Source organism: Rhinolophus hipposideros (genome assembly GCF_964194185.1).
Source record: "Rhinolophus hipposideros genome assembly, chromosome: 10".
NCBI classification, from domain to species: domain Eukaryota; kingdom Metazoa; phylum Chordata; class Mammalia; order Chiroptera; family Rhinolophidae; genus Rhinolophus; species Rhinolophus hipposideros.
In genome coordinates this window covers 63,711,016-63,732,095 of record NC_138056.1, presented here as the reverse complement: position 1 = coordinate 63,732,095, position 21,080 = coordinate 63,711,016, and the positions used below count along the sequence as shown (strand labels likewise).

Below are 21,080 nucleotides of genomic sequence, written 5' to 3'. Positions count from 1 at the left end.
AATGGTATGATAAAGGCTATAATGAAAGCTCCCAAAGAGCACAGTAGAGAGATATTTGACAATTCAGGAAAAGTTTGCCAGACAAGTGGCACTTAGGCCAACTCTAAAGGGAGGCGCAACATCATAAAAGGCCCAGTAGGTGAAGGGGACTTAGCCTTAATTTGGGCTTATTCCTTGAATCAAAGGGAAACCACTGAAGACTTTTAAATAAGGAAAAATAAAGGGAGATTACTCTAAATATACCATGGGAAAATGAACTAGAGTAAAGCTAGACTGGAACCAGGGAGACACTGGGAGATGTAGCAGTCAGTCATGGAAGAAAGGATGGCCTGAATTAAATGAGTGGTAGTGGTAATAGAAAGAAGTGGACAGATTCCAGAGCTGACCAAGTAGAACTGAGAAGAACTGGGGACTTATTGGGTGTTGGAGAGGTAAACAATGGAAGTGGCAAGGCTTATATCCAGGTACTTTTCACTAAAAAACGAAGGCTTGAAGAATAAGGAGGAGGAGGTAAGGGAATATATGTAGCTTTTCTTTTTAGACAAGATGACATTTTACAACTTCAATTATAACTCATTAAATTATTTGAATCAATGGTGAGAATTTCCTAATGCTCATTCTGAATTAGGGAATGAACCAATCAGTTCCTGAGGTTGTGGTTTACCAAATAGCGCAAAATAGGAGAAACGCTTCTAAAGCCTAGTAATAAATAAAATCATTACTCTACGTTATAAGTTTCATAAGACATAATAAGAAAGCATTAGAGAGTGATTCTTAAGAATTACTCTCAACCTCTACCTTCCTTAATTCTTTTAGTCAGAAACAGATATATTTTACTGCCGAAGACCAAAATAGCTAATATTAACATTGCACATCTACGTACCTTTCTATTGACAAAGCTAATTTCCCTTTAAAAAGGGTTTGCTTTGATAAGTTTGATTAAGAAAATTATTTGGTGAGTCTGAAATCTAAAAACAATGATGAAATTCAAATAGGGCTATTTACTAAGGATCTCGGAGGAATTTTTGTAGATAAGTGGATCTAGGAAAAAGTACAGTGAAGAAATATACCTAATTGTCCCCAAAGCCAGGATTTTAAGCCTAATACTTACCCTATTAAAGATACAGGAAAAGAAGAACGAAGGTACTGAAGTAGAAGAGCAACAAGGGAAAAAGAGAAAAAAACTGAGTTATATCCTAAAGAGACAGGTTTAAAAGGCAGATATCAAAGGAAGCAGATGGAAGCAAAAGTCAGAATGTGGAATAGCAAAGAATTTTTGCCTACCGTAAACCAGTCTCTCCCATATACAAGAAAAAACTAGTTACCTAATGCCACATTTAATTAAGTCCCAATTTTATATACGGTTTATGTAAACCATTTTTGTCCTAAGTACTCAAAGACAAATTTCTTCACCAATATCAAAAAATTAGCATCATAAAAAAAATGTAGAAAACTGGCAAATTATTAAGAAACCATATATCAAACCATCTGTTTACCTAGTACAGAAGGTCTGCCACTTGCCGGTGATTCTACCTCTTGTATAGCACTAAGTTCATGTTGGTTCAAGTCCAATCCACATTTAACTTTTGCTACAGGTGGCTTTGAGGCTCTTCTGCCCAGTTCTTTGTTCAGATTCTCACCTATCAAGTCAAGGATAAAGGTAGGCACGATAAAATCTATTAACATACTACAAACTTCTCTTCAACTAGCAAGTTGCAGGAAGTGAAAGCAAATAATCAGTGGAATAATTATAATAAAATCCGATTGTCTTACCATTTATCTTACTACTATCTTCAGAAAGTAGCTGATTATCATCAGAATTGCTCCTATCTGCAGGACTAATGTTTTCATGATCTCTTGCTTGGTCTTGGAGATAAGGAAGCCCATCCCCGAGCATCTGGGTTTTTAAATCATTTTCAAGTGTGGGCTTACTTGTCTGAAACTGTAGACAGAGGGTGGGGATGACACAGGATGAGGGATCGTGTAAAGCCTTTACCTCCCTCTTAAATTAGAACCTCAACCAAATAGTTACATCAATCACACTATCGCAACCCTTATCCACAGATAAAAAATGAGAACACTTCTAATATTGAAAGGGTGATATATTTTCATTGGAGAGTCCAATCACTCACAAGCTTCAACCTAAAAACTTAGCCTCCATTGCACCTTTCCATATGAGGTCTTACTTGAGTATACCCCTCTGCCTTTCTTTTCCCACTACTTTTCCTTCAAATGACTAGTTAACCCATAGAACTCAAGTTCTCATGAACTCAACTGAAGCTTCTCCTGAACAACAAGGATTTATAGAATTCTATTTAAGCTAAATAATAAATTTAGGAAATGGCCTTTTAAAGTAAAAGGGACACATTCATATTTAAGAGAATATACTCTTGTCTCCCATATATGAATGTCTTGAGTGACCGTGCCAGAGTCTTCTCAATAATTCAGTAACAAGCAGCAGGTCCAGCTGTCCATCAGCCTAAAATCATGCCAACTATACAACAGGCGTTAGTGTTGTCACTTAAGGAAAAAGATGGTACTGCTTTTGATTCATAAACAAATGTCAGCAAAGTGCTATAGAAATCACAAGGTCTGCTAGTTGCATAAGAGAAATGCTGCTAACCGATTATTTTACAATTTAATCTTCTTATGGTTAGCCAAAAACCCTTTATAACAAAACTTTAAATGACAGTCTACATTTTTAAGTGTTTGCATTTGGTTGTATCACACTACTGGCTGATATTAGTTGGGCTTCAAATAACTATTAACCTCATAAATAAATACCACGTGAGGTAGTTCAATTTTTTGTTTTAATTTCCACATTGTTTAAGGTAGGAAATTAAAGCAGTTAAGGTAAAACCACTTATTCTCAATAACTAAGAATTTATTTAAGCCTAAGATTAAAACAAACATTTAGCTTGTCTGAGTCTGGTTAACTCTACTAATATTTAGATACTCAAGTTTAATACATACCTGACTGTCTTTAAATAAATCCTTCAAAGTCTCTTGGTGTTGCTGTACCTGCTGTTGCAATGCTGTTTGTCTCTGTACTAGTAGTTCTTCCTGGGCTTTTCGGCTATAATTCAGTACTTCTTTTTGTAGATCCAATTGCTTCTGAAATCCCAAGTTATCTTGCTGAGCTAAGATAGGCTGTGAAAAACTCGAAAGTCTATCTTGAACTTTTGGGATCACAGAATTGCTTGAAGGAACTGTATGTTCATTCTTGAATGAATCTAGTTCACAAACGTATTTAGATCCAACTTCAGCAAAAGAAAGTGGAATGAAGAAATGCTCTCTTGCTTTGGGTGGAAACAAAAAGGGAATAGCATGCTCAGAAGATTCACTTTCAATCAACTTATTTTTTTTGTTTAGAAGCAGTTCTTCCTGGGTCTTCTCACTTGAATGTACCACTTCCCTTTGCAAATGTAACTGTGCTGTTAAATGATCTTGCTGAGGAAGCTGTGATAAACCCAAAAGCCTATCAGGCAATCCCGATATCTCAGAATAACTTGAGGGGACTGTATTATCACTGCTAGTTGGGCAAGGTTCTTGGATTCTATCAGATTCGGTACAAGGTAATGAAGCAAATGAATGCTGCACGCTTAGGGGTAAGAAGGAAGAGGTGCTAGCCTGCTCGGGGAATATACCTTCTTCCCACTCACTTTGTTTATGTAAAAGTAATCCTTCCTGAGCTTCCTGACTAGACTGAACAATGGCTTCCCTCTGTGTGGCTAACCGTTCTTGTAGTGCCTTCAAGTTATCTTGTTGAGGCTGGATAAGTTGTGATATCCTCAAAAGCCTATCCTGCAATTGTGGGATCTGAAAACGGCTTGAAGGAATTTTACCATCACTCTCTGTTGAAAGAGGTTCCTGGGTTGTACCAGATTCAGGAGAAGGTAAGGAAGTAAATGAAAGCGGTCCTAACTGGGGTATGAACGAGGAGGAAGCAGTTTGTTCAGAAGATGTACTTCTCTGGGTTATTCTGTTACAATGAAGGGCCTCCTTCTCTGTGTCTAGCCATTCTTGGTGTGTCTCCAAATTACCCTGTTGTGAAAACCTCAGAACTTTGTCCTGAAATCTTGGGATCTTTGAATGGCTTAAGGAAACTGTACTGTCGCTCTTGATGGACATAATTTCCTGGCATTCTTCAAATTCAGCCACCTGGGGCAGGGATAAAGAGGTGCCAGTCTGTTCAGAAACTCTTTCTAATTCACTTTGTTGGTGTACAAATTCCCAAGTTTCTTGTTTAGCTCCATGTATTACCCTCTGTATGTGTGACTCTTCTTGGAGTGTTGTCAAATGTTCTTGCTGTGGCAGACTATGCTGTCGAAAACTGGGAGAGTCATCCTGAAATGTTGGGATGATCAAGTGACTTGAGGGAACTGTACTCTCCTTCTTAGACAAGCAAAGGTTTTGAAATCTAGACTCAGTTTTAGCAGAAGCTTGCAAAGCAACTGAACGTTGACCAACCATTGCTGGGAATGAAGAACTCATGTGGCCAGACTTACTGACGGCCAAATCCCTGTGTCTGTGTAAAAGCAATTCCACCTGGGCTTCGTGTCTAGCCTGAAGAGCATCCTTCTGTGCAGTGAGCTGCTCTTGGAGCAACTTCAAACTATTATGTAAAGGTAGGAACTGCTGTAGGAAACTCAAAGAGCCATCCTGAGATTTTGGAATTTCAGGCTGGCTTGAGAGAAGGCCCTCCTCACTCTTTGATGAATACTGCTCCTGGATTTTTCTAGATTGAGCACCAGCAGAAGAAAGTAGTGAAGTAAATGCATGCTGAGTGACCTGAGATGGGAGGGAAGGGGGCTCAGTCTGTTCAGGCCATACTCCTCCATCCAGTTCACCCTGTTTATTTACACATAATACTTCCTGGGCTTCTCGCCTAGCCTGAAGGCTGTCCCTCTGAATACTTAACTGTTGCTGAAGAAATTTAAAATGATCTTGCTGTGATAAGACAGGCTGTGAAAAACTAGAAAGCCTATCCTGGAGTTGTGGGACCCCAGGATGGCCTGAGGAAACTGCAGCATCATTCTTGGCTGGAGAAGATTCCCAGATTCTCCCTGATCGAACTTTGGCAGACGGCAGTGAGGCAAAAGAATCCAGAGGTACAGATGGAAGGAATACAGAGACGCCAGTTTGTCTTTCCAATTCTTTCTGTTTGCACAAAAGCAATTGTTCCTGAGCTTCCTGTCTTGACTGAAGAACTTCCTTCTGTAGGTCTAACTGTTCTTGGAGAGCCTTCAGATGACCTTGCTGGGCCATGACATTCTCTGAGGGTGGCAAAGACTTATCCTGTATTTGGCTGATTTTAGAATGGCTTACAGAAACTGCACTTTTGCTCATGGTTGAAAAGCGTTCCTGGATTTTTCCAGATTCAACTTTGGCAGGCAGAGAAGAACTAAAAGAACGCTCAGCGACCAGTGGTAGGAATGAAGAAGGTTCAGCTAGCTTAGATGTATTTTCATTGTTCTCTGACATTTGCTGGGAGTCTAAAGTTTGAAAAGTCGTTGCCCTAGATGTTTCAGTGATTTTACCAGAATGCTGTAATATTAGTGGCCTATCATCTGACAAAGCCCTTGAAAGTATAGGAGATTCTTTAGGAACCGATTTACAGTCTCTCTGCTGTGTTTCAATCTGTGAAAACTGCTTTGGCTGTTCTTGTGGCTCCAAACATTGCTTGGCTAAAACATCTGTTTCTGTTGTTTCAACCGGTCTTCGTGGAATGTGATTTTGTCTTGGAAGCTGAAAATAATCTTTTTCTAATTTGGGAATCTGGATGGGCTGTATAGGTTGACTCAACTTGGGTCTCTGACCTTGATCCCAATGGTCAGGTATAATGGTGGGCCTTTCAGGTGGAGCTGATATAATAGAATCGGGTAGTAAAGATGTAGCTGACGTGGATGGGTACTTTCCTCTTAACACAGTCTGATATTCGAGTAATCGTTTCCTGGCTGTTTCAACAGACTGTCTGTGAAACCTACCAAACACAAACAGAAAAACAAATATTCTTTTGTGATTAAAAAAATGCTCCGTATTCTCAAGGGTCTATACATTAAATTTAACAGCAATTGGGGTTGGCCATAAACATGGCGGAAAAGGAACAACATTCACATTTCCCTTTGAGAAACCTGTATGCCCCAGTTCTAAGGGAATCCTGATTAGATCTTCATATACATAAAGTAATACATTCTGAAGATGTAGCCAAACACTATAACATATGAATTGTACCCAAGCTAATACCTGTTTTGCTGTAAAAGGTGATACTGATAGTTATGAATCATCCGCCGATGACTATCTTCATCGGTACTTACGGTGCATGGTGCTGAAGCAGTGCCAACCTAAAAAAAGACAAAGCTACTAATTAAAAGACAAATCCAGAAACAAGTACTAAAGTGTTTAATATGAATGAAGTTCTATAATTGTAACTTCCACATAGCTTTATTTTTTAATAAAAAAGACTGGCACTTCCATTATTAAAAATCAAAGTAATCTACCTTCTTTTTTAGTGCCATGTCCAAGAGCAAGACATACCCATTATATACAAACCAGTCTTGTTTCCCCGAAAATAAGACCCAGCTGGACGGACAATCAGCTCTAATGTGTCTTTTGGAGCAAAAATTAATATAAGACCCGGTATTATATTATTATATTTTACTATACTATACTATGTTATATAAGACCTGGTCTTATATTATAGTAAAATAAGACCAGGTCTTATATTGATTTTTGCTCCAAAAGATGCATTAGACCAGATTGTCCGGCTAGGTCTTATTTTCGGGGAAACACGGTATACTGGCACCCTCTAGAAGCTGAAAGATGAAAGCCATTAGGTTTATATAAACTTATTTTTATATTTACATTGTTAAAAAGAAAAAATCACCAAATAAGAATTAGAAAGGCATTTTACTTTTCCAGGTGCTAAGATTATACATATTTTTTTTTATTCCCCGATGATCAATGTAGAGATGAGATTTCCCACATCCTACCCCAGTCTGTTGAGTGGTTTTTCTTTTTGCTTCTTCCAGCTGAACCCTGAAACAATCAGTTTCCAATCTTAACTTCTGTTGTGCAATTTGTTCAAGCAATTCCAACTGTTTTTGCTTCTGCTCTTCTATTTCCATTATCTAAGTAACAAAAAAAAACTATCGACCTATTAACAACAAACTCTCACAAAAGAAAAGTTCACAGTATGCATTACATTGAAAAGAAATAGGTCTTATCACCAAGAGTACCAATTATCAGAGGAGAAAGTGGTGATGTTTAATCTCTGTTTCACCGCTGACAGAGGGAAGAAGAGAGTGAGAGCAGGGAAAGGGGGCAAAAGGAGAAAAAGTGAGAGAATTAAAACAGAGGCAAAAGGAAAGAAAAAATAAACACATTAACTATAATATTTCTGTTTTCTGGGAACATACGGAAACCTTGATCATCGCTGAAGACCCGCTTCCAGACTGTCAGCAAACCACGCCCAGCCAGATTCTGTTTGCACATCTTTAATTTTACACTGTCCTCAGTAAAAATACTAAAGAAATTAAATAGCAAAACCTCCCTAAACACATTGCTTTCTTAGGCATACCCATGAAGGGGCGCAGTTACCTAGAAGCCAAATAAGAATACAATGAACAACATTCTGTATCTTTTCTGTCAGGCAAGAAACAGATGGTCAGAAAACGGCAGGGGGATGACACCTAAACTTCTCTCTTATACCAACACACACACAGATCCAAGTAATAAGAACATATGTCAGACTGACTAAGTTTCGTGAGGACAGGGACAAGTCTGTCTGTTGCCTGCTAAATCCAGCACCTCTCGATCCATACATGATACATAAATATTTATTGAATAAGTAGAAAAAGATATGTGAAATTTCATTAAGAGGAACGCTTTTACTAGAGCTAATGAAGAATGACCTTGTTTTCAAAATAAAAAATGCCTAAACCTGACACGTTAATTATTTCTAATCAGGCAATAGTTAATATAATCAGGCTGTAGATGAGTTCCTATCTTCATCTTACTTTCCCTCACTCATCATAGCCACTGAATTTAGACTGCTTACAGGTTTGTAGTACCTCTAGAACTGCATTATCAATACAAAAGTCACTAGCTACACATTAGCTAGTGACTATTAAACTTAAATACAATCTAAAATGCAGTTCCTCAAGTGCACTAGTCATATTTCCAATACCCAACAGCCCATGTAGCTAGTGGCCACCACGCTCGACACAGATACGGAACACTTCCATTACCACAGCTGGTTCTGTGTGGATACTGCTTTGGAATATGATTAGATAACATTTATCTGAGAATACTAGCTCATAGAATTCGCACTCCCCAGACATATTTTTATAAAAAAACATAACTATAAACTGGCTTAGTAATAATCAGCCTCTTTCAAGGTAATTTGTATTTAAAAGTTCTTTTATTAAAGTAAATGGGACAAAAATTATAGTTGAGGTTGAATTAAAAATTTTCTTCTGAAATACCATTTTTCAAAAATACTTCTGGGATTACAATGCCCCAGCTGAATGTCCAATATTATGACAGGGATTCATTTATTCAATAAATATTTATTGAGTACTTCCTATGTATAAGGTATTGTACCAGAAATTATGTAGACTTGAATTTGTTAAAAAAAAGTCTCCACCTTTAAAAAACTTATGAACTTTACGGGAAGATAAGAGACATACAAAAGCATAAAATACAAAGCAGAATGTCATAAGGGTCAAATAAGTAGTATAAGAGAAGGTGAAGTGCCTTCTATCAGTTCAACGTGTAGAACAAAATAGAAGAAATGGTATCAAAAGTAGCCAGACATTAAGACAAAGTTCACTGGTAAAACAAAATTATAGTACCTAGGGGAAGAAACAAACTTTTAAAAATAAAAATTTCAAATTACCTGTTTCTGCCTTGCTGCCATTCTAATTCTGGCTGCTTCTTCTTGAGGATGAAGTAGAACTGAACTCTGAGCTACAGCTGTGACAGGTTGAGTCTCCTTCATTTCTAAAAGAATCCCCCCAAAATTAGTTTCAATAATTTAGATTCTGACACCACCAGGATAACCTTAATTCATTCATTACATGTAATTTTATTAGGAAAAAGATTTGCAGAGTCAACGTTTAATTTGAGGATGTCATAAAAAGAAATACCTTTTTCCTTTTCAGAATCTGTATCATAAGAAAGTGGTTTATCTTCACTAGTAAGTGGTCCAGAGTCAACTGTTAGCGTGTCACTTTCAACTGTAACAACTGTAACAGGAAATTATTATGAACATATTATCACTGTCAAACTTAAATCTAAACAAAGTAACAAAAATATGCACTCAGAGTAACAACTGAATTTTGGTCCACCTGAATGTTTTATTTAATTAAGACCCAGTCACCTTCCAGACAACCACATATTTTATACATTAAATTCAAGGCTAACATAAGACAGATGGAAGATTAAAATTGTGAACGAAAAGAAATGAACAAGAACCCATTAAAAAGGCACACCAACAGTTTGAAACAATGGAAAAGCATCAGAGTAGAGAATAAGCAAGGCACCAGAGTTTAAAAAGCTAAAAAAATTTAATTGTATCTTTGACATATATAGAAATTAGGATTATTTATGAAACCAGAGCAGAGAAGAAAGTTAAAGCAATCATATCAGGATAGCCAGAAACTCTAATTCTGCATCAAGCATTCATTCATTCATTCGTTCATTCACACACTCATTCAGCACCTACCTATGCGCTGCATGCTGAGGACACCGTGGTAAATAAGAAAAAGCCTCAAAGGGGTTTTACAGGGTGAGTCGGGGCAGAAACATTATATAATTATACTAGGGAAAAAATTATAAAATCAGAGACTGTGATAAGTACTATATAAGAGAAACAAAGGGTTGTACAACAGAGTATTACAGAGTATTACAGGGGAATTTGAATTAGACTAGGGGCTCAGGTGAGATTTCTCTTAGAAAATGACACTTAAGCAGATACCTGAAAGGTAAGGAAGAAATAAGCCAGGTAAACAATGCAGGGATGGATAGGAGACCTTTCCACACAGACCAGCAGATCCCTATGAGGATAAAAACAGCTTGGCTCACTTGAGGAGCTGAAAGAGGATCGATGTACACAGGTGTAGAGACCAGGGGTACATGCAGCAAGAGGAGACTAGGGAAAGCCTATTCCTACAGGCCTTTCTCAAAATAACCTGGTTATGGCCTGAAGATGAAAGAGCCCCCTTTTATTGCTACTTTTTTGACTACTCCTTTTAACTGCCTTTGCTGTTTGCCTCTTTTCTCACCATGTTACAAATGCTCAAGTCCCTCAGATGCTCTTATAGGCCTTCTTCTCACTGAATTCTTTCCCCTAAAAGACCTCCTCCAAGCCCATGGCTTTAATGATCATATATATATGCTTGACTTCCAAATTTACCTTTCTTGTTTTAAGCTATTCAATCAATTCATCAAATATTAACTGCACCTTTTAAGCACAAGGCATTAGTCTAGGCTCTGGGGACATCGCAATGAACAAAACAAGTTCCCACCCTCGTGGGTGTATGTTCTGTGATTCGAGGGTATTCAGGGTGGAGAGGGATAGGTGTGAAGAAGCAAGTAAGAAAATAAATTTATGGTCCATCAAATGTTGATAAGAGCTATGGAGAAAAAACATGGTAAAGGGAATAGGGAGGAAAGAGTATGGGGAGGGGTAGAAGCTTGCCATTTTATATAGTGGTAAGAGAAGGCCTTATTGAGAAAGCGATATCTGAGCCAATATCTGAAGGAAGTAAGAGAGTGAGCCACAGGAATATCCAAGTGCACTGTAGGCAAAAAGTCCAGCAGTTGCAAAGACCATGTGAGTCACGTCTGCTGTGTTTGAGGAATAGCGAGGAAGCCAGTGCCTAAGGTACAGTTGCTGAGAAGGGAGGTGTGGTAGAAAATGAAGTCAGAGAGAGAATGAGAATGAGACAAGTGGTGGGGGAGAGGCGTGTGTTGTGTGGAGATCACGTAGGGCTCTGACGCCCCTGTAAGCATTTTGGCTTTTACTGAGTGAAATGACATGAGCTGATGTATATTTTAACAGGATGACTCTGGGAATAGACTACAGCAGGAAGGTGAAAACCTGAAAATGGAAGACCAGTTAGGAATGCAAATCTACACTAAAGATTGAACATGGCTTAAACTAAGTCAGCAGGGGAACCAGAATACCAAGGTTTTAGGCTTGAGCAAGAGAATTTTACTACCACTTATTGAAATGTGGGAGATTCCCTATTTCCCCAAAAATAAGACCTAGCCGGACAATCAGCTCTAATGCGTCTTTTGGACGCCTTATAATATAATAATATAATACACAGTTATATTATATTATATAAGACCCGGTCTTATTTTACTATATTTACTTATTTTACTATATTTACTATATTTACTTATTTTACTATAAGACCGGGTCTTATATTAATTTTTGCTCCAAAAGACACATTAGAGCTGATGGTCCGGCTAGGTCTTATTTTCAGGGAAACATGGTTATTGGAAAAGCAGGTGTAGGGTGGAAGGGGATATCAAAAATTCAGTTCTGAAAAACTTTAAGATGCAATTAGATATACAAGGGAAGATGTCAAATAGACATTTAAATGAGTGGAGTTCAAAGGAGAGTCCAAGCCCAGAAAGACACCCTTGGAAATCACGAGTGCACAGATCATAATGTAAAGTCATGACATCAGAGATCAAAACTAGGGAGTGTTGCTACAAAGAGAAGAGATTTGAGAAACAAGCTCAGGGGGAAATGACTAGTGGTTGTAGAGATGAAGATAAGCAGCTAAGGAAAGCCTAAAGGAGGAGCCAGTGGTAGGACTCCCTCCCCCTAGAGTCAAGAGGTCAACTGAAGAAACTATTTCCAGAAGGCTTCCTGTTGTACTTAAAATAAAATCTAAAATCCAAACTAAAAGTCATTTCTTTTAGAATCCTGGTAGCAAAACATTTCCATAAAAATCCAGTCACATTTTTTTTTAAAAATCCAGAAGCTAAAACTCTAAAAATAAATACACAGTACACTCTAAAGCTGTTAACATGTTCATCTCCTTCAGTAATTCTTTCAAGAGTTGTTCCTAAGGATATAATTAAATATGTAGGCAAAGACTTTGCTAAAAGCATGCTCACTGCAGCATAAAAAATAACAAGAAAACTTAGACCCAGCCTAAATTCATTAACAGGAAACTGATTTTGTTTCATCAATTACACTGGGATTAATATATATGAATAACACTACTATACTGAAAGTGGTCTGGAAGGAGATTCACTAAAATTTCTAACATGCATTGCCTTTAAATAGCAGCATTCTGGGCTTTAAAATGTTTTCTTGCTTTTGACCTCTATAAGACTTTTCAGGAATGAGCATAGTTTTGAATAACTTAGAGAGGGTTGATGGACTACAAAATTAGACTATTGGAGAGAAGCACCTTGCTCCTGCCCAGATAATGTTCTCTCTTCGATAGTTGTTGTTTCTGATTCAACTGTTGGTGCTTTGCTCTCAGTTTCACTAACAGTCGTAATCATTTCACTGTCATCCTCAGACATGGATTTAATTGTCCAGAGAGATTTTTGGCTTCGGATCTTATTTAATAATTTTTTAAAAAGAATTTTTGAAGGGAGCTGGTGGGTCTTCATTGCCAAGGGAACTAAAAAGGAAAAGAAAAAAACCTTATTCAACACCTATTACATACCAGGCTAATTATTCTATCTTTATACTTAGTTACCGCTACAACCACCAGTTAAAACAAAAGCACAACTTTATTTTCCTCTTTATTTAACACTATATACTATGCTATTCAATCCCAATCACAATTTTATAACCAGAAATAATTTTTCAACTTAAATTTAAATAAAGGTACCAAAATTCAACTATTTCCCAACAATATGCATACAACACAAATTTACAGCTTTAAAACTTATCAGGAACATGTTTATTCTGCTTGCTGAATGATGTCAGAATGCATACCTCTTAATTTGTGGGCAACATTAGCCTTCAAAATATGTGCTATAAGGTTCTATATTCTGTGCTAGAGAAGCGTCCCAAACATGGCTCTGTGCCAAATATGGTACTATGCTGGAGGAAAACAATACTAGTTATAAACTAAAAGCAAATCAAGTGCTTCTAAATTATTCCCACTTAGCATCATAAAGAGACCTCTATAGTCAAAAAAAATTCTTCGGTTGTTTCCTCAAAATATTCTTCCAAATGGTACAATGCCAAAACTCAGTACAATACTAACAATTCTCGAAGGGGACAAAACTAGGTTGTGAACACATAGTTCTCTGCCTTAACCAAGGAATAATATTTTAAAAATCTACAGAGGCTGAAAACTGGTAGACTATGGTTTTGTTTGATCCACATTTTTCTTTAAACTTTCTAATTGAGTTATAATTTACAAAGAATAAATTGCACAAAATCTAAGTGCACAGCTCAATGAACTTTACATATATATCCACGTAACTCCATCCAAATCATAATGTGGGACATTTACAGCACCTACTAAACTCCTTCTTGTGCCTTGCCAGTCAATACACCCCTAAAGATAACCACTATCCTAACCTCTATTCTAGACCAGATTAGTTTTGCATGTGTTTTTCCTTTAAATTCATATAAATAGGTAATTACACTTAGGTAGTCTTTTCTGCCTGGCTTCTTTCACTCACCATTAGTCTGTGACTCACTCATTTTTAAGAAATAAAATTAATTGCCAGTATTTAAAAATAAGGATTTAAAAACAATGGGATTCCTAGGTTCTTTTGAGCAATCAAGACAGTTGGTAACACCAAGCCAGCAATCCCAAATGGAAGAGGCAGGAGCAGAACAGTAACTGTCCCATTAGATAAGGCAGGACCTCTAATTCTGACAGAGATCTGAATGATATTCCCAATGAAAAAAACTAAAAAAGTTGGGTGAAACAGTAAAATATCTTTTTAAAGGCACTGCTGATCTGGCAAGAAAATGAGAGATTCTGTAGAGGCCAGAAATGAAGTGTAAGTGGGAATTCTGGAAGGCAAGTGAGTCCTGAAACTATCTTCTGAAGTTTATGCCAAACTTCAATAACCTTACACTTTGTTTGGACAGACTGTGGGCATAGGGGCAGGGATAAAGCCTAGAGCCCTCACCCAGGAGTCTGACAGGAGACCCACATAAAGCTGGAACCCCAAAAAGCTACCCATCCACAGTGTATGGTGAAAAAGACTGAGAAAGCCTGAGTGGTTCTGAACAAAGGCAATACCAGTACTGTGGGGGTAAAAAGAGGTCAAAATGAAAAGGACTTGGTGTTTAAGGAGCTGTAGAGTAAAAGAGAGTGTGGTGTTAGAAGCAACTTTCACTGGTCTGGCTTGGATAACTGCAGGCTGTGGTATCCTTCACTAAGACGAGGAAGAAAGTAGGGTTTCCAGGCAGGCGGGCGGGAATTCCCCCCCATTCTCAGGAATATTTTCGCTTTCCCATTCCCGACTCCCGAGATACAAACTGTTTTCTGTTCTCCACGATGAATTGTTTCCACAAAGTGACGGCCAATACTACCAGCTACCGGGCTTCAAGGAGCCGATTTTCCTGATTTCCCGACCAACTTTTCTTGGGATCTGGGAACGGAAAAGCAAAAAAAAATCCCGAGAACGGGAGGGAGTTCCTGCCCAGAAAAATTCCTGCCAGGAAACCCTAGCAATAAATAGGAAAAATGTCTAAGAGATACACCGTGAGTAGTACATTTATTTCCCATTGTGGATATTACTGGGTTCAAGGGGCTGATTTTCCTGATTTCCTGACCAACTTTTCTTGGGATTCGGGAACGGGAAAGCAAAAAAAAATTCCCAAGAACAGGTGGAAATTGCCACCGGGAAACCCTAACAGGAAGGTGTCAGTAGGCAAGAGGGGATAAATTTATGTTAGACAATAAATTTTAAGTACCTGTGTGACAGCCCAGTGAAAAATTTCAGAATGTGAAGAGCGAGAGAAAGTTTAGAAGAGAGATCTAAGTTTGTGCTATTCATCATTACACACGAAGGGCCCGGCAGTAATGAACACAATAGGATCTCTGGTGATTTGATGGAAGTCTAAAAACATTGATGACCTTGCAAATGAATTCAGAATTAAGTATCTCAACGAAATAACCTAAAAATCTTCAGACTATATATACATATGAATAAAAGAACTTTCCTCCTATGTATATGAAAAGGATCTTTAATGATGGAAATCTGAAAACATTGTTTCTTCCTTCTGTCACTCCTATGAGTACTAGTCATTGTTTGTACTTAAAGTAGACCCAACTTTCCTAACTGTTGGCAAGTGATTACCATTTTTTCTATGAAATATTATAATATTCAGCTCAGAAGTTTTTTACCGTTTGCTTCACTAGAACATATTGTCACTGGAAGGTTTTCAGTTTCGCCTAAATTTTCTTGCTCCATTGAAAGGTCCAGTTCTTCATCCTGGATCTGATCAGTCACAGTGGGTAAAGGCTCTGGTTCAAGGTGCAAAATCAGGTTTCCTTTCACCTCTCAATAAAGAAATAGAGAGACATGTTTCCATTCCAAAACGACTAAAAAGAACTTGAGCATAAAAATTTAAAGGAACATCATCCATAGTTTCTAAGTCTAAAATGTGAGGTCCTCCTTCAAATGGAAAATTCATTTCAAAATAAAACTTGCTTCATGAATACAAATATATTTTCCCACCAAAACATTTAAAATAATTGTTGAAAGTTAATTGAAAATATCTTACTATTGTCTGCATTGTACATGTCTTCAAAGGCAAATTCTAGCTCTCTCTGCCAATCTTCTTTCATCTCACTACGTTTGTATGGAAGTTCAAGTAGTTGTGGTGGCATTCTTGCTACAGTCTGTCTCCTACGGGCCAGGTCCTCTTGTTGTAGCTGTTTGAGTTCTTTCATTAGTTTTTCTTGATTCTTCAAGAATAAAGAAAATTAATTAACAACAGCTGAGTCACAAATTTTGGATAGTAACATTAATAGTGAGGGAAAAGGGGAGAAATCCTGAGGTACAAGGCCTGGGGTTCCCTTCCCTCCTCTACCATTTGTTCTGCCCCCAAAGTATATTAGTTAATTTATTCATTCAAAAAAATATTTACGGAATGCCAGATACCATGACAGATGCTAGAGACATAATCTCACCTATCGCCTACAGACCAACAAACAGGTAATTAGTATTCTGTTAGCAAGTACTGTCAGCTGATGGTACTGAATAGGCCACAAAGCTTCAAAAGTACCTGCCACTTACAGTCCTTTCTCAGGATAGTCATGAAGTTACATTCTACGTAAGTTGCCATGGCTCCTGCAATGTACTTTGTGCCAGGTCTCCTCAGAGCCAGCAGCATATACCAGTCTCAGGTAGACACAAAGCACCAGTGACTGTGCTTCACAGAGGATACTTTTTATTACTTCACACTCTTAGGAATCACCATGACTAAAGGGGATCTGTAAGTATCTCTTTTAGCTTAAAGAGTCTAGTTAATATGGAAGTTTAAACAAATGTTTTAGTGAGGTTATCCAATCTAATTTTGGTGATGGAGGACAGGGCAGGGGCATAAAAGCTCTCATCCCTTGGGATGAGGATTTAGCAAGACAAAAGTGGGTGAAGGAGGAGTTACGAGTGAGAAGTAACAACTGAAACAGAAAGGTATGGAGATGAAGGCATGGGGTGTTCAGACAAAGTATGCTGTTCATTATGGATAGGGCATAGAGGGCAAAGGTAGTAAAGCAAAAAGGATAAAGTTAAAGAGGCAGGTAGAGGCCAAATAGTTACAATAGACATTAGCAGGAAATAAGATCCCAAAGCACAATGGGGTCTACAGCAAAAAGGTTCAGAGACGGGGGAATAAAATGCTCTAACAGTAATGGGATTGCACGGTTTTGACACCAATTTTGTATAAGAGACACCAAGTCTACAAAAAGGTGAACAGCCTCCGGTATAATAACAAGGTGTTTGTCAAGTGATAACATACACACACTACTTATTCTTATGTAAAGTTTTACATATTTTGTCATTTGAAGATAAATTTTTTTGCCATGCCCTGAAAATCAAATTATGAATAAATTTCATTTACATTAAGATTCAAATCATCTCATTAAATTCTCTAAAATCATTACATATTTTTCTACTTGAATTACTTATAATAACAACTACCACTACCACTGAGCTTATAAAATTCCAGGCACAATTCTAGGGGCTTTACTAAGCTCATTTCATCCTCACAAAACAGATGATGAAACAGAGTTCAGAGAGGGTAGGCAACCTGCTTGAGATCAAGCAGCAAAGCAGTGAAGAAGGGAGAAAAATTCAGGCAGACTGCAGAGTCTACTTTCTTAACCATTACATACTATTGATTTGTGCAAGAACATGATCAGTTTATGATGCTTTCACATTTCTTTTCTATAGGCTTAAAACTTAGATGAGAATTCCTGCTAATAATTCAGCCATTCAGTTATTTTAGTCATAATTTATTTAGTTTATAAAAGCTAAAAATTTAAGGGAGAATGTCATAATTCAGTCCAAACTATACAATAAGTATAAACTAATAAGTATAAACTAAACTAATAAGTAGGCTTTTAATTCCTATCCAAAAGTACTTAAAAACTCATTCCTCAGATGAGTATTTAAAACACCCAAATGCATTAGTCAAATTCAGAATATAAAATCAGATTCCCAAAAAGATGAATCATTTTTATGCTGTTTCAAGAATAAACACTCACTGAGTAGGCATGACAGAAGTGAAGCAAAAATGATAAAGCCAGTTTTCATTGTACGTATTTTGCAACTCTGCAACAGTTGCTTTTTCAAAGCTCCTTGAGCAAGGACCATGTCTCTACCTTTGAATCAATTCTCTGCAAAGCCATCAAACACTTTTGCTCAAGAAATATTTAATGTATTGAATCCTAAAATTTGCAGATCACAAATGCAATTCAAGTAATTAGAAAGTGACTTCTCATGCTATTTTTGAATTGATTAAAATATTAAACTTTTAATAAATTTATCATTAGTAAAAGTTTTAGAATAGTAATATACTATAAGTGAGAACAGACAGCTTCGCCCAAGCTGAATTTGAAACAGGAGGTAAAAGAAAGTCTGGAAACTTGAAATTGTGACTCAGACCATATTGTCACATTCTTCATACTTCCATAATGTGAGCACATTCACTGATCAGCTCTGCAGTGCTATCCGTAAATCTATCAGTAGTGGTCACAGCCAGAATTTAATTCTTACTTGAGCCAAATGGATCTTTTTCATTGCTTGGAAACCCCGTACATGTGCCTTTTCATTCTGTTCCATTCTCTCTTTCGCTGCTTGTTTTTGTATTTCTTCCAATCTTTTAGCTTCTTCCTCAGCAGCCAAATGAGGATCTGGCTAGCAGTCAATCAGTAATATTTTAGACAATTTAAAAGTGTGAAACAAAGCGATAACTAAAAAACAAAGCAACTTTAAGATGTTCTTCTACTTATCTAAAATTAAACTATAGAGTTCTGTTTTTAAGTGCCCACCATTATCAGCATGTATCTACGAAAAAGATCAAATTGTTGGTTTAGTTTTACAAGTTCATTTCAAACCAAATTACACTATACTCATTCAAATGCATTCCTACATCATTTTTTGTTAATAGAGAAATTCTATTAAAACTGACAATGTTGAAAGGTAAACACCCACAAAGCTAGTAGTTAAGAAACCACAAACATCAAAGGTTATGTAAGTCATTTAGAGAAGCACGGAGATTTGTCTTTGGTTTTAAGCCAACATCTGCTGCCTGGCTTCGGCCTTAGGAAGCCCAAATCACCAAAACACCTACTTTAATATAATTTCTCGCTTCCTAGAACTTGTGCATAACCAATGATTATGATATTGTTGTCAGTCATCATATCTCATTAACATAACAATAGTAATACGAAAAGGGGGGCGAGGCACATAACCTGGATTTACTATCATATCTAAACATTCACTTTCAAATATAGGTAAACACTGAAAATGTAACTTTAAGTAAAAATCTTACGTATTTTATATGTTGAAATCTATTGGTCAGGTGAAATAATAATTAAGGATGACCGTGGATCCTTAAGTATGGATGTTAAATTATTTAAAACTCTCAAATAGGGAGATAAATAGGTAAAGAGACCGACAGTTAATATATTAAGAAAGAATGCAGTGGCCAAACAACTTTATGAAAAATATTGTATTTTGAGCCTATAGCTATGCAATCTAAATATGCCGGGCAGAACAAAAGTTAAATTAAATCAAAATTATGATCTCCATAAAATTATTTAGTGCATCAATTAACATGTATAACATTAAACAAATGACCTTCAGGAACAATATTTTATTCCACTTAGGGGATTCTTCACACCATTTAAGGGTAAATTAAAAGCAGAATGTGACTTTTGGTAAACCAAAATTTTAAGGGAAGAAAAACTTTAAAACCTGCAACATTCATGATTGACATTTTAAGTCCGGACACAATGAGGAATATAAAGGGTAGGAAGAAAATAAAGAGTTAGAGAAAAATTAAACACCCCAAACAAATTTTACTGTTATTGTCCAAACCTCGAAACAAGATTTTACAAGAATGCTTTAGGAAGACAATCCTTTGTGGATATGTGTCAATGCAATTAAAAATTTAAACAAAAATCTGACTAAAATAATTATTAGAGTCCATTTTCAGTAGTTGATTTCAAAATGTATGTGAAATTTGCAAAAACTATGAATCCCAAGCAAAAATTCTTTTTAGAAAACATGTTTCTGAAAAAATTTTTCATGAATTATAATCTGCAGTACACAGAATGTAAATGATATTAAATAATGCTACTTCTAATATCTTGTATATCAGACATTTGGATTGCACATCAGATATTTTTTAAATTGATGAATTTAACTGTTTCTGCTTTACTTGTCTGCAGATATTCTTGGGTCTCACAGCAACCACCATAATGGCTCAGATTGGAAAAATATTTCTAGAATGAAAAATCCATTTTTAAAAAGTGCTATGCAACTGTCACTGTCAAAGAACAGACATGATGAAGGCCGTGAGTAATTTAGGAATTTTAAGCATATGATGTTTTGTTTAGTTGCATGTATAGAAAGTAAATGCAGCAAAACAATTTAGAGAACTAATGGTTCTAGGAATATAGCAGGCCACTTTCATCATTCTTCAGCTAATGACAAATTTTGTGGCATACAAGAGATTTTAGAAGTACTTTACCAGGATAGTCAAACAAAACATAATAGCAGCTCTCACATGTTAAAAAGGCCGACTGAATAAATGAAAATACTTTATTTGCAGGAAGCTACTAAAGAAATAACCAAACATATAGGCCAAAAGTGCAAGTATTTTTTTACAGAAACCTGCTAAAGATCCTATCATTCCACTCCAGGAAAGATGCTAAATTATTGTGCATGTCATATAAGCTTAGATGCAGATTAAAATTCAGAGATAAATTTGTTATCTTGGAAACCAACCACATTGTTCCACTGCCATATTTTAAACCCAAGGATTAAGGACAGATTTTTTCCTAAATGATAGTGTGAAGAAGTGAGAAGAAAATATTAGAATGCTTTAGTTTGTGGGACTGCTTTTATAAAACTGCATTATAGCTACTGATCCAATCTTCAAGTCCAGAAATTAAAGGAGGTAGGTCTTTTAGTTACTATTAAAGAGGAAAGTTTAATAATTTACTGTAACACCAATAGTGGTACCCTATATTAGGGCTAGGCAAAAAAAATCTTTCTTCATTAATCTTAGTTGAAAAGAAACATCTATCTAATACTACAAAAATGCAGTATTAGTAACCACAAAAGCAAGTTAGCAATAGACTAAAGTTATTATTCCTGTACTATAATATTGAACTTGTGATAATTTACGATTTTAAACAAATTTCAATATTTATTCTTACAAGTTAACTCTATGACGATGATATTCATCTTAGGTCTTGATTGAACACTGATTTTAATACCTGCTATTAAGTAGTCAACCAAAATGTGTGTTTGTGGCACTCTAAACTCCAAATGAATGCTATACTTAGAATGCTGATTTCCCTAGTAGCCAAATATATCCAACATGGAAAAAA

The 21,080-nt window shown here is 36.5% G+C and overlaps 1 protein-coding gene across 5 annotated transcripts in view; it reads right to left on the bottom strand.

Annotated features, from left to right (window-relative positions):
- Nucleotides 1-21,080, bottom strand: part of CEP295 (centrosomal protein 295) — a gene marked incomplete at its 3' end in the record, with an annotated part of 47,159 nt that overhangs the window by 13,740 nt on the left and 12,339 nt on the right. For 4 of the 5 annotated variants that reach the window (XM_081063943.1, XM_081063942.1, XM_081063940.1 and 1 more), the window contains 11 exons: nt 18,235-18,375; nt 15,737-15,920; nt 15,357-15,512; nt 12,438-12,656; nt 9,150-9,248; nt 8,900-9,003; nt 6,993-7,130; nt 6,247-6,344; nt 2,974-5,983; nt 1,774-1,942; nt 1,497-1,640 (listed from right to left, as the gene is read on the bottom strand). In XM_081063943.1, the coding sequence (XP_080920069.1) occupies nt 1,497-1,640; nt 1,774-1,942; nt 2,974-5,983; nt 6,247-6,344; nt 6,993-7,130; nt 8,900-9,003; nt 9,150-9,248; nt 12,438-12,656; nt 15,357-15,512; nt 15,737-15,920; nt 18,235-18,375 (4,462 nt within the window). The remainder of the gene's footprint in view (nt 1-1,496; nt 1,641-1,773; nt 1,943-2,973; nt 5,984-6,246; nt 6,345-6,992; nt 7,131-8,899; nt 9,004-9,149; nt 9,249-12,437; nt 12,657-15,356; nt 15,513-15,736; nt 15,921-18,234; nt 18,376-21,080) is intronic. The other variant, XM_081063944.1, reaches the window with a different exon arrangement.